This window comes from Myodes glareolus, chromosome 3 (genome assembly GCF_982192425.1).
Source record: "Myodes glareolus chromosome 3, mMyoGla1.1, whole genome shotgun sequence".
Classification (NCBI taxonomy): Eukaryota; Metazoa; Chordata; class Mammalia; order Rodentia; family Cricetidae; genus Myodes; species Myodes glareolus.
In genome coordinates, this window is record NC_142028.1 from 74,533,387 (window position 1) to 74,548,072 (window position 14,686).

The 14,686-nt window shown below is 39.2% G+C and overlaps 1 protein-coding gene across 1 annotated transcript; it reads left to right on the plus strand.

Moving 5' to 3' along the window:
* Nucleotides 1–5,613: 5,613 nt before the first annotated feature.
* On the plus strand, nucleotides 5,614–6,555 carry LOC148122696 (olfactory receptor 2A12-like). The gene has a single exon (XM_087903866.1). The coding sequence runs from the start codon at nucleotides 5,614–5,616 to the stop codon at nucleotides 6,553–6,555; it is 942 nt and encodes a 313-aa protein (XP_087759992.1).
* The last annotated feature ends 8,131 nt before the right edge of the window (nucleotides 6,556–14,686 follow it).

Below are 14,686 nucleotides of genomic sequence, written 5' to 3' on the forward strand. Positions count from 1 at the left end.
CTGGTAGGTCACAGCCACATTGTGATACACAGATTAATAGGAATGTATTAAATTAAGATGTAAGAGTTAGCCAATAAGATTCTAGAGCTAATGGGCCAAGCAGTGGTTTAATTAATAGTTTCTGTGTGGTTATTTTGGGGCTAAGCTAGCCTGATGGCTAGGAACTAGGCAGCGGGACAAACAAGAAACCTCTCCTCCTACATATGTACATTGTTTAATGCTATGATTCAACACTAGCTCCAATCATTCTACTCAGGTGCTATACAGCTGAGTCACATTCCTAGACACTCTAGTTTGCTTCTAATACAATTTAATTGTCATTTTATAATTAACATTTGCTATGGGCTTGTTTAAGGAGCAGCTAACAGGAATTCTAATCCCTTATCAATCAATCACTATCAGTAGGAAGCCTTTATAGTCCAGCCTTCTCACTTTTAATCCTTAGGAAACCAAAGTTCAGACAGAAGGCAGGAATAGAGATGAGAGGTCATGAAACACTGGTCAGGACTCGTGAGAGGGGACTGACATCCACACATTTTATTCCTCTGGACAGCTGAGAAAGGAAGAGGTTACTATTGGAATTGTACAGAAGAGGCAACCAAGACAGAATAACATCAAGTTCAAGAGAACATGCTCCAGAGTTTGATATATTTGGATTCAAGTGCTGATTTATATCCAAGAGACACAAGCTCCTCAGAGAGTGACATCATGGGGATGTCACTGCTGACTTCCGTGTTACAATTTCATGGTTGACTGCTTTTGTTTGTTTGCTTATGTGTATCAGTATATTGCCTACATTTATGTCCATATATGCATACATACACACGTACACTCATATGCACGTACACCATATCTATGTCTGGTCCCTGGTAGCTCAGGAGAGGATCCTAGATCCTCTAGAACTGGACATAAAGATGGTTGTGAGCTGCCATGTATGCTCTAGCAAGCAAAGTTAGTGTTCTGTAAGAGCAGTAAACGCTCTTTTTCTCATAAGCATCCTCCAGTTCTCATTATTGTTATATCTTCATTAGCACTAGAGGTTCTGGGTGACTTGCTCAGATATTACATGGCAGAGAAGGGAGGACTATGATTTCCCTAAACTAGTTGAGAAAGGAGGAGGACTATGACTCTAACATGGTCTCACTAAGTGTCAGGGTTCAGGGTTTGTGCAGTGAATGAGGAGTCAGAATGAGAACTTACATCCCTGACCTGTGTATCAGGTGACACGGACACACCTTCTCTTCTTTGAGCACCTATTATTGCCCAATTATTCTAGAAAAGGGAACAGGTAGATCATCACTCCACCTCCTGTGGGTTGTTTCCTCCTGCTCTTCTCCCCAGGGTCTCCCTGTAGTGCTCTTGTTGACAACATCCAGGAATCATTCCTACTGGGAACAGAAATGGCCCCTTCTCAGCTCTCCTGAGGAATCTCAGAGAAGAGGCAGGCTTATCAAATCCTCAGAATCTGGTCCCACTGGGAAGAGGAGAAGATGTCTGAGCTTGCCTTTGTTAAGCAGATTTAATAGGTTTCTGTCTTCAGGAGCCAAGACTGCCCTACTTACAGAGAAAATGAAGATTCAGTTGCTCAAACACTACAGCAGCTTGGAATTCTTTTGGAGACTGAGCTGCCTAGATTTCCATCCCTTTGAACTCAGTTGCGTTAGGACACTGAGAAGATAAAGAAATGGTCACTTGGTAACACATTCCTTATCTTTACAAGTGGTAAGATACTGATATTTGATTGTGCACGGGACTGAGGTATCTTTGGTACTAGAAATGAGAAGTAGACAAGCCAACCATCTCCAGGTCCTCTGTGCATACATCTCAAACTCCCCAGACCTCTTCCCTCATTGCCTCCTCTTCTTCCCTCTTGTTTTCAACCTTATGTTTTTGTTTCCATCTATTTATTAATTTAATAAATACTCACAGGCAGTTTTTTGCTTCCAATCATGTTGACACATAAAGATATGGAGTCCTAAGTCAAATGATCCCAAGTAAACAGAAATCCATATACCTGAGAGCAGTGATGGCCAATGTCTTTGAAGAAGTCTTCCCAAACAGTCACAGCTTCATACACTTTGTTGGAGAGAACCATAATTTTTTGTTTCATTTTGTTTATCCTGGTTAGTCCTCTGTAGCCTAGCTTGGCTTAATCTTGTTACATAGTTAAATATATCCTAGAACCCTGAAACCTAAACTCTCTAGATTCAGGCATTTTAGGTTGTGGCTTTTTGTAGCCTGGAACTCCATCCTGGTGTCTTTATCTGTGAGTCCTAGGCTCATAGAATTGGGTCACCAACCTGCTGGCACATGGTAAGCAAAATCTTAGGTCACTGAGCTGGGAAAATGTAACAGACCATGGATCAATAAATGGTGTCCCCATGCCATATATATCATAGAACAAATATTCTTTACTTGGCTCTTTCCACATTCAGTACATCCTAGGGCCTCCCACATTCAGATAGGAGGGGAAATCTCAGCAGGGGAGCTGTTTTTGGATAGTCATTCAGCTCAGTCCTAGGAGGGCTCTGGCCTATTCTAAATCTCAATAAGTTCAGCTTGATGAACAATGAGCTTTGCCTTCTTCACCTCCCCTCCTCAGAGCCTATGTGACAGGAGAAGAGAAGGTGACTGAGAGGCAGGCTCTGATGTCTCACCCCTAACTCACTTCCCCCATCCTGAACTTGTAATCTGAAACACACTGCCTATTCCATGCCTTAGGTTTTCACATATAACATACAGGCAAAATCACATCCTACAGTAAACTGTTGTGATGTTGAATTAAAGGTAGTGAGATATTGTTTGGAATAATTAAATTATCTAAAATAAATACTAGCTGATTTTATTATTAGATAGTTCAAGATATCATGTATGCAGCCTTACTCCATCAGAGATTATTTTTCCTTAGTGGTTGGGGTTTCAGTTAACAAGAGAGAAATAAAGGGTTTGTCCAAGTGTTTGGGGGAGTCAAAATTGATATCAGAACCTCCAAGGTTCTTCAGATTGCAATCACCCAGTGAACAAGAAATGCAAGTTATATCTTTTGTGTGTTAAAGTGAGAAGTTGTAGCACAACAGGGAAAGCTCCCTGGAATATCTGAGTCCTGATGTGGCCACTATTTGGGCAATACTGTGGAGATAGCAGATCACCCTCCATGATAAGAAGCTTGGGACTTCTTAGTGTATGAGAGCAGCAGAGTCATGCAGAATACTGGGAGGGCTTAAATGAGAGTATGTGTGTATAGAGAGGAGAAGGAATAGATGGTTCTATGCTGAGACAATTCTGCATGGGGCAAGGGTTTAGTAATGACCATCCAACTCAAATGACAGGCATGAGAGATCATAAAAGTCTTTCAGGAGGGGCCAGGAAAGAAGAGTGTAAAAACTTTGTAAAACCACTGCAGCAGTCACATGATGAGCAAGCTGAGGAAGACAAACACATAGCACTGAGAAAGGGAAATGGACATAAGGTTCTGCCCCTAAACAAGAACTTATTGGTGAAATAAACCAGTTTCCTTCAATAAACTGTCACAGTGCCTATCAACTATAGTCTGTGATGGTTATATGCTCAGGAGTAGTTGGCCAACAGGAGACTGACTCTAAGGCTTTGTTTTTGGTTTGGTATTATTTTTCTTTGATTATCTTTCTTCAAGCTTTTTAAAAATTCTGTAGTTTTGTTTTAAAAGCCAATGTGAGAGGAAAAAGAACATAAAGTTGGGTGGAGAAGGCCTGTGATAAGTTTGGGGAGGGCAAGGATATGATCAAAGTATATTGTATGATAATACATTTTAAATATTAAAGAAAAAGAAAAGACTGTATTTAGGAGGAAAATGTAAAGGCAAGGTACACATAGAGACACTGATGAAGAAATGCCAGGAGAAATGGTGGACTCCTGACCTGGGTGGAAAGGAAGGGCAGCTGTGAGGTTCTGAGCAGTAGACTGGTCAGGAGAGGGGATGGGAACAGGGAAAGAGAAGACTGAGGATGTCTAGGAGTCTCTTTCATATTTCTACTCCCATCAGAGCAATTCCTGCCTTAACCATTGCCTTGCTGATTAACATGTTTTTGCTGAAGTTCAGACTCTTTTGAGCAGTGTTAGGAAATTTCCTTTACATGTCTTTCCTTGAGCCTATGTTTGTAGGAACCTTTGTGTTACATATTGTTTCAGAAATACGGTTTAAATTTGCATTGCTGGGCAGTGCATCAACAGTTAGGAACATTACAGAACAAGACAGACACACAGTAAAGGGATCGTTTTAATTCACTCTCCCACTGGATCCAGTTGCTCTTGTCAGCACTAGAATCTGTTATTGTACCCAGGCTGGTAGGTGTGTGGTGATGTGAGACTGAGAAGAGTAGGTGGGCACTGGTGCTGTGCTGTTCTTTTGTAGTTTACAGATGTGTAATGGTGCTGAGAACCAGCACAGCCTCCTCAGGGCTCACTAGACAGCTGCCTGTGAAATGCCCTTTAAATGTGGTTCACTATTGTATGGGAGCATATGCTGCTATGCTTTTGGTTTTTTTAGTTCTCTCTATAAGTATATTTGAGTCCTCTATTTGCTCATTCTAGTTTACCATTATTTTTCCCTTCAAGGAAAGTGGTATTTTAAAGAAATCTTACCTTTGCTTCTCCTAAAATGATAGATACATAGATTAATCGGGTTTGAATCTAAAAAGTTGGTTGCCTTAAATTTACCACTTAAAGTTATATTGCACATGGAATTGATTGTTTATGTACATCAGAAGGTAAGTGTAAAAAAAGAAAGAAATTACTTTTCTGCTTACAGGTACACATGATCCATCCTTGTTCCCTGAGTCAGTGCATTGTATGCATGAACTTCTGTCGTTACTCATAGGAACATATTTGGGGATGTGTATCACTGACATTTGTTCTCTTTTCTTCATCTACTTGTTTATCCTCTTTTGCATGTATCTGGTGCCCCCCACCACCACGTGTGTCTCAGGTCACAAATTGACATGGGTTCTTCTTCAGCTGCACTCACCTTATTCCTTGAGGCAGGGTCTTTCAGTTGAATTCAGTGCCCCTCATTTCATCTTGTGTAGCTAGCTTTCTTAAGCTGGGGATGCCATGTTTCTGCCTTTCAGAAATGGAATGAGAGTCTGAGGACTGCACATAACGTGTCAAGTTTTTTTCTGGTTCCACTAGTTTTGTGAAATGCTTTAGATATTCATCATACTCCAGAGACATTTTCTTTTCATCAGCCTCATTTGATAGATGAAGAGACTGAGACAGTGGGAGGTTCTGTAGCTTTGGAAGATTCACAGAAACTGAACAGTTTGCTTAGAACCCACATCTCAGGTTTTTTTTCTTAATTAAAATTATTATTTTTTTATTTTATGCGTATGGGGTTTTGCCTACATACATACAGGTGCCCATGTGTGTGTGTGTGTGTGTGTGGCCTGTGGAGGTGAGAGCAGGGAATAACATTGCCAGGAAATGGAAGCGCAGAAATCTGTGAGCAATCCATCCACAACATAGAAGTGTTCTTAAACTTTGTGTCATCTCACTAGACTGTTTCTCTCCTTTCTGCCCATATAGCTGGCATGTCTCAGGTGACACGTAGATGAATATGATTCTCTTACAGGGACCATCATGTGGATGATTCCAGGACAGAACCAAACAAGGGTTTCTGAGTTTATACTGCTTGGCTTCTCCAGAGACCCCTCAACCAACAGCATCCTCTTCACTGTGTTTCTTCTCATTTATCTGTGCTCAGTCATGGGAAATGGACTCATCATCCTGCTGATCTGCCTGGACTCACATCTGCACACTCCCATGTACTTCTTCCTCTGTATACTTGCCCTGTTGGATATGGGCTATGTCACTACCACTATGCCCCAGATGTTGGTGCATCTTCTTGCTCACTCCCAGACCATCTCCTTTGCTGGCTGCTGGATGCAGATGTATGTGTTTGATGCCCTTGCTGCTTCTGAGAGCATGTTGTTTGTTGTCGTGGCTTATGACAGATATGTGGCCATTTGCTACCCACTGCATTATACTGTCATTCTCAACTGGGGACTGTGCATTCAGTTGGCAGCTGGTCCTTGTGTCTGTGGTTTTTTCTCTGCTTTGTTACATACTTTCTTCACCATGAGTCTGCCATATTGTGGGCCTAACAGGGTTAACCACTACTTCTGTGAAGGTCCTTCAGTTCTTAGCCTGGCCTGCATGGATACCCACATCATTGACGTAGTAGACCAGATCTTGATTGTTCTTATGTGTCTTATTCCAATTTCCCTCATTGTGGCCTCCTATGCTCATATTGCCAAGGCTATTCTCAAGATCAAATCCACCCAAGCCCGTTGCAAGGCTTTCTCTACCTGCGCCTCCCACCTGACTGTGGTCTCTTTCTTCTATGGTCCAGGCACTTACATCTACATGAGACCCAACTCTAGCTACTCTCCTGAGAGAGACAAGCAAATATCGCTCTTTTACAATTCATTCACAGCCTTGCTCAATCCCTTGGTCTACAGTCTGAGGAACAAAGATATCAAGAGGGCATTACTCAAAGTGATGAAGCATGGTAGGATGTAATAGTAAACAAGGATCCAGGAGATGTTGGAGTATATTATCACTTTTTGATAAAGGATATGATTTTTATTTTATTTTGGTAATTTGGTATTTTATTTAGCTATTCTATGCATTTGACCAACATAGTACTTGGTGACTGAGACAAACCACTGTGAAATCAATGTGACTGTCTTGATTGACAGCTACTACCAAAACTCCAGAAGCACCCGGGCTATCTCCACTGTGGGTTGTGGGCTCTCCCTGAAGAACCCCGTTCTCTGTTTGCTGCCAAACTAGGTAGCTGCCTTGAAATCCAGTCAGACATTTACTGTTCTATGCAGCATCAATAAACCTCAAGATCATTGGTAGATTTGGTAAGAGATTCGTGAATTCTTAAAGGGACGAATTAGTTAAAAGAGAAGTTTTTTTCCCCACATTAAAAAAAAATGAGAAAAACATTACAATGGAGAGATTTGGGTCTCTGTATGAAACATGCCTAGACAGTTTGAAAATGGAGTGATTAAATGAGAGAATATCTAATTTCCATGGGATTTATGTAATGTAATTGTAAACATTATCAGCTTTGACATATTTGCGTTATCACTAAATACATTGGTTAATCTGAGTGCTAAGATACAGGCCTTAGAATAACCTAATAAAATAGATCACAGAGATATTCATATCCAAACAGGAATTTAGTGGAGAGTCAATTTCTACATTGCATTGTAAGAATAGAGAGGAACAGTATAAGGTTTTCAGACAATTAAACTTAATATGTCCAGTAACCTTACAGGAATTGTCAAATGGCAGAAGCATGTTTTGAGATCACTGGACTCCTGTGCTAATGTTATATTTAAAGAGATTCAAGGAAGCAATAGTCTCATATGTCATACATTCACCTTTTGTGAAGTAAATGCTAAACTTGTGGCCAGTTTGTAATAGAATTAAACCCAATGCATGGACAGAATTGGTTAAAGGTGGTTTAGAACCTGTTCCACAACTACAATGGAGTACCTCATTCAGAAAAGAGACTAAGATTATTGAACAACAGAGTAAAGGTAGAGGTAGGGACATCTCCCAAGAGCAATCTCTTTGAAAAATAGACTATACCACAATAGAAAGGCAAACTGTATATGATGACCTCACCCCAAATTCATGCCAAGCAGCAGCTTTGAATGCTTGGGACAAAATTGGAGAAATAGGAAAGAAAATTGAGTCATTTACTAAAGCTATATGGGGCCCAAAGGAAGTCTTTACAGATTTCTTACAAATATTGACTTCAGCAATAAATAGAACTGTTGTAGGAGGTAACTTACTTGTTCCCAGTTGCTTGGCCCTTTAATAACTACAAGGAAGTGTATAAATTAAATCCCTCTTTGGCCTATTATCTCTAGCTTCTTATTGGTTACCTCTTACATCTTAATTTAGCCCATGTATATTAATCTGTGTATAGCCATATGGCTGTGACTTACTGGCAAGGTTTTAGCTGGCAGCTCATGTCTTTCCCCACTGGTGGCTACATGGCATCTCTCTGGCTCCACCTTCTTTCTGCCAGCATTCAGATTCATTTCCCCTACCTAGCTCTATTCTATTCTATCCCAGGCCAAGCAGATTCTTTGTTAATTAGCCACTATAAGAAACACACAAACAGAAGGACCTCCCACACCATTTCCCCTTCTCTGTTTAAGTAAGAAGTGGTTTAACTTAATATAGTAAAATTACATATAACAAAACAGATATCAAGCAAGAAGTAAAGTTACATTTATATCTACTTTATCTTTTATTATATCTAAGGAAAGCTATAATTATAACTATATATTCTTCAACTTCATCAAAGACTCCAGAAGAATATAGTATTACCTAAGCCAACAGTAAGTGCATTGTAAGCAACTTGCAAAACTCTAGAATTGATAGAGACATCTTGCTGCCTAGACAGTTACCAAAAGTTCTTCTGTATCATTGTGGGCACCCATCTTTAGCCTACTAGCCCATAGTATCTGGCAGACTTTTCCATCAATCAGGAAATTTCAAAGACAGTTCTGCTTATAATTGGTAGTTTGTTAGTCATTTTCTTCTGTGTCCTTAAGAATTTCTGGCAGTCTCTTTCATGAAGCAGGAACCCAGAAGGATCACCTCACCTTTAGGCAAATTGAATAGTCATCTCTCCATGGGTCCTGCATGTCTAGCTCATACAGTGTAACATCAAGCAATCCAGGAATGAGTAGTTTCTTGCTCAAATGGCTAACAAACTCCACAAGGAGCCTCTTTGATGTTAATCATCCTCTTGAAGTTGATTGGTGCTGCCAGGAGCATGTGTGCCTCATGTCATGGAAAGTACTATGTTCTTAAAACATTTTAAATGGCATATTATGAAGGTCTCTGAAAGATTTGAAGAATACATCTCTAACTGAAATATATCTCTATATATCTAGAAAACCTAACTAACATGACTAAAAGCTTGACTATTATAGATGATCATCTATGACCCTGTATTTCTTAATTATACATTATATTTTCAAATGAGCTGCACAAACACAATACCTTAATCAAGAGCAGATATATAATAGAATTGACCTAAAATTTGTATCAATAAACCAAGACTCATACCAAGGAAAATTATTCATCTCTGTGGAATATCCCCCTTTAAATATAAACAAACATTTATAAACAATATGTGAGAATTTGGGCATATTTCTTATCTAACTACTTCCTGCTTTTTCTTGGGTGAAATATTTTTGGGAGTGTACATGGCAACCTTTTGTGGGATCTTGGTTCATCAAACGACATTAGACTAGAATTAATCCATAGGTTCTTATCTTCTGTGGAAACAAAAGAAGAATCTCTTTTCCTAAGCAACATATTCTTAGACCCAAATTCTAAGGTAAAGATACCTTTATGTTGTTTGATCTAAGCAGCCCATACACTGAAATATCTCTCTGTACTTAGCTCCTTCACAGTTAAAAAAAGTCAAAGAAATCACAATAATATACCTAATCCAGACTCTAGGTATATTCCATCTTTACATGGCTTGTTTTTACTCTATTACTTTTTAATGTTCATTTTATTATCTTTATTGCTTTAATATATGACTGCCTGTACTCTGTCTCTTTAAAGACTTTGTTTAATAATTTTTTAAATGGTTTGTTTCTTTTTGTAACTCTATAATCTCTTTTTTGTTCTCTTTCTCATGATTATGTACATTTATCCAAAACTCTGACCAATTTAGAGGTCTTTTTCATATGTATTTGTTTCATTGGTTATATGTAATCCTTTTCTGACCTGAACTACTTTTTTAATGCTAAACAGGCATGGCTGGGGCCAACTGAACCCTGCCTACTTGCTCTACCCAGTCCAGCATGGTGGAGGCATGTTCAATACCTCTGCAAGCCGTACATACCACCCCAGTCCCAAGTATGCAACAGGTCTACATTGAGCCATTAAACAGTTTGTAACATGTTGTTCACAGACCACATCTAAATGCTCTGTAACCAGACCTCCCAAAAGAGTCAGAGCTGCTCATGCTGGTGAACCAGCAAGCTGCTGGTTTAAAACCAACAGTTTTTGGTTCCTTTTTTGTTTTTGTTTTGCTACCATTGAATCAGAAAGACCTCACTTAAAGGAGTCACATCTCTGCTTGCCACCAGCAAACATAGCAAGAAGCTGCATTAAACTCTGTTTTTGTGTGTGTGTCTAGAATTCCTTTCGAAGCTTTTTCAGCTTTTATGTGGATTTAGCTAGAACACATTGGCATGCCAATCTATTGTAGGAAGTCACTTGTTTGTTCCTGACTGTTTGGTCCCGAAATAACCACACAGAAACTATATTAATTAAATCACTGCTTGGACTATTAGATCTAGCTTCCAATTGGCTGGCTCCTACATCTTAATTTAACCCATTTCTATTAATCTGTGTATTGCCACATGGCTGTGGCTTACCAGCAAGGTTCCAGCTGGCAGCTTGCAGCTTTCCCCTCTGGCAACTACATGGTGTCTTTCCAACTCTACCTTCTTTCTCTCAACATTCAGTTTAGTTTTCCCCACCTAGCTCTATTCTACTCTATCACAGGCCAAGACAGATTCTTTATTAACTAACAAATAAAAGCAACCCATATACAGAAGGACTTCCCATACCATAGAATGATACCAAATTCAGAAGTGAGACAAATAATGATTGAATCTCTGGACTTTGAAAATATCAATTCTCAGTGCAAAAGGATAACTAGGGCATGAGACAAGCCCTGCACTTTCCCATTACACATAAACTAGACAAAAAATGATACAGCTACCTCTCCCAGGACTTGACAAATAACCCAAATTTTTCTTTTCAGGATTTCCTAAATATACCATCATCCCCAGGCAGCAGAAGTGTGGTGGGTGGTTTTTGGTTCTTCAGTGGATTATGGATATTTGTCATTATTTAGAGGGGTTGGTTACAAGTTATTATTGGTAATGGTCAAGTTAAACAAAGAAAATTAGATTCAAGTTTCTTGTTTTGAAAAGAAAAAAGAGGGATGTAGATATGATAGAATAAATGGGTAGACTATTGAATCTGCTCTGAAAAGAAAAAAGGGAGGATATAGATAAGATAATAAGGTAGATTATTGAATCTACTTTTAAAAAGCGACTACTAGTTTTAAATGTTTTATATTGGATTAGACTTTTGTATATTGTATACAGATTTTGTATATTGATACAAATTTGAGATTAATTTTGTTAAAACATACTATACATATGTTTCTAATCTTGTTCAAGATATTGTATCTATACAGCTCATTTAAAAATGTAATGCAAATTTCTAGTCTTTGAAAGTTATTATTATCAGCTGTCTAGGATAATAAGAAAATGCAGGTTAGTAACTAATCACCTACTATAATTGAACTTGTTGTCACATTAGGTATGTTTTCAAAGATATATTTTAGATAGACAGGTCATCTTCAAAAACTTCAGAGATATATGGCATTCAAGATGTTTTAGTAACATAGGCTATTTTTTTATGACAATGAGGCATGTCTGCTACTGGCAGCACCATTCTACTTCAGAGAAAATAATGGACTTTGAATAAACTCCATATGGAGTTTATCTTTTTGTGGCAAAAGTAAGACACTGGGCAAGAAAATGCTCTTGCCTTAGCTGCTGACAGTATGCTGTCCTAATAGGATGAGCAGGACACAAAAGAAAGTGACTGCTAAACCTTGTCAGCACAAGGAAGGCCAAGTCCCTCAGAATATCCTGCTTCACAGAAAAGTCTGTTGGATATTTTGAAGATGGATGACCCAATGTTGCAGAGGAACATTGAGTGACAGTCTAGGAAGCCAGTTGTTTTTGTAATTTCTTACATGTTTTTGGAAGTTGCTTGCTTTCACTTTCTACCTACCTAGTTAATATTATTTCCTTCTTGGATCTCTGAGGGAGATGAAGACTAGATAGTTATAGTTTTCCTTGTTTATCTGACACAGAAAGCAAGTTATGATAGAAAGTAAATTAGGTACAAAACTTTGGACTCACTAAGATAGAATAGATAGGGAGTATTTTCTCTGAATTTGTCAAATGCAAATGGACTAGACATTGTTGATATATGTATTACCTGTATATGTTATATATAGTCATTGTACTTATCATATATAGCTTTTCTTATATTAGTTATACCTTCTTTTTATTTTAGACAAAAAGTGGAAATGTAATGAAATTTAATTTCTACTTAAATAAATGAAGCTTGCCTGAATATCAGAGAGCAAAACAGATGTACAGGGCAGTCTTACAGACCAGACAAAGGAGACATACACATTTAATCCCAGTAACAATGTTAGTCATAGAAATCAGGTGGTAGTGGTGTACGCCTTTAATCCTAGTACTAGAGAGGAATATAAGACAGGAGGAGACAGCTTTCAGGCAGTCTTATTCTGAGGATTTCTGGAAGCAAGGTCACCATTTTGTACTGAGGTATAGCAAAGAACCAGTGGCTGGCTCTTCTGCTTTTCTGGCCTTCAGGTTGAACTCCAACATCTGTCTCTAGGTTTTTATTACTCATTCAACAGCACTGCATCCTGTTTCTGGAAATCCCTGAAGACTGAGGTAATAAGAAACCCTTCCAGGGAATAGAACACTGTCCATGACATTTGGTTTGGAAGGAGAAATGTCTTCCAGGTAAGAGACTATAATGATGAGTGCATTGTGGCCCATAGGTTGGTTACATGGTCATAAACATCAATGGAATATAATAGTAAATTGTATAGACGCAATGTGGAGAGATCTGTGGGTAGCCTTCTTAGAAATGGAGATAATGTTAAGATGTTTCTGTCTCATGTGGATCCCCATCAAAGGTGTCCTCTACAGAATAGGATATGAAGAATTAAGTGGATAGGATGGCATTCTCTGCAGACACCTGCATGTCCCTTTTGCTGTCCACCCCCTCACTGATTGTCATGGTCATCATCACTTCTGTCTCCAAATACACAACCAGAAAACTTTCTGAAGTATTCATTTTACCAAATGAGCCAAATCTCACATGGTACTTTAATGAGGTACATGAGTGATGGCTCTGTGGTTAAGAGTATTGCCTGTTTTTCCAAAGGCCTCAGTTCAATTCCCAGCACTCAGATGGTGGTTCACAACCATCTCTAATGAGATCTGGTGCCCTCTTGAGAAAGAGACCTGATCAATCGTCCTCATCAACTTAGGTCCTGAAACCCAATATGGATAAGTTCAACAAAACCACCATATATGGGCTACCCATGCATGCTTCAGCATTGCCAGGGCATAAATTTCAATTTCTTTTTTTCAATCCATTAATAAGGTATAGTAGGAGGCTGCTTGTTTTTTCCCAGCTGTTCAGACCCAAAATAATCACTCAGACACCATATTATTTTGATACTCTTTGGCCAATAACTTAAGCTTATTGCTAGCTAGCTCTTACATCTAGAATTAACCCATTTCCATTATTTTATATTCTATCATGAGGCTCATGGACTACCAGCAAGGTTCCAGATGGCTTCTCATGTCTTTCCCCTCTGGGGGCTACATGGTATCTCTCAACTCTGCATTCTTTCTTCCAGCATTCAGTTTACCCCCTGCTTCACCCGCCTAGCTCTACTCTGCCCTATCACAGGCTAAGCCAGCTTCCTTATTTGTTAACCAATGAAAGCAACACATATACAGAGAAACTTTCCACACCAATGAGGCATTGTCAGCTGGGAGCCAATTAAGGATTCCCTGCTTGTGGGAGCTGTGGATCTGCTGCCTTCTTTCTCTAAGCTCACCGTCTTCTTCTTTAGGCCTGTGAGTCCTTCTGGTGTTGAAAGAAATCTCCAGAGTTTGACTTTTACTTCCTGCTGTCCTCTGGGGTAGTCCCATGACAATTATGGAGTAGGCTTGGCTCTAAGCAGCAGAAACAGTTTTGGTTAAGGGAGAAGGACAGTCATTACCTTGAACTCACACACTAAGCATGTGATAGACATGGGTGATTCAGCCTCACCCAAGAGGTAAGTGGCCAGGCCATGGGATTGGTTCTACCAATTACTAGCTTGGTAACCTTTGCCAAAAGTTAATGTCTTCTGTGTCATTGTTCATTTTCCTGTGCAATCATCAGGTAGGACCATGTTTGACAATCTCTTGGGGCTATATTTACTTAAAAAACCAAGACGTATAGTCATGAGACTTGAATATTTCTGCCTATATTTTGTGTCCACACTCAAAAAGTATAATGTTCTCCTCACCCTCATACATTTTTTTTATCTCCTCTGTGCTTTTTTCTTTTGACAGATCCCAAATATGCCTTCTGTGGTGCTACGGACCAGCTCAGGGGAGCCACTCAGACCGTGGGGGAATCAGGGAGAAGGCACAGGAGAAATCAGAATACAGTGAGGAAAGTGACAAACAGACCACTCTCAATGTATTTGAGACATGCTGTTGCAACTATACTTTTTCAGTGCGAGGTTTTTATATTTTTACAAAGAACTTGGCAAAGGCATACATCATCAGATCATAAAAATGTATAAAACAGTTTATAAAAAGAATCTTTGAAAATGCTTTGACTTGGGCACAAGGACTTTCACCCAGTCTGTACCAGGTGGCTGGCTGGGCTAAGTGACCTTGTGTCCAGAATATCTTGGGGTGTGAGAGGAGAAGGCCACTATCTTCCTGGGAGAACTTTCTGCTAG

What these genes read in the sequence shown, in the direction of transcription:
- LOC148122696 (XM_087903866.1), top strand. Translation starts at nt 5,614, where the DNA reads ATGTGGATGATTCCAGGACAGAACCAAACAAGGGTTTCTGAGTTTATA.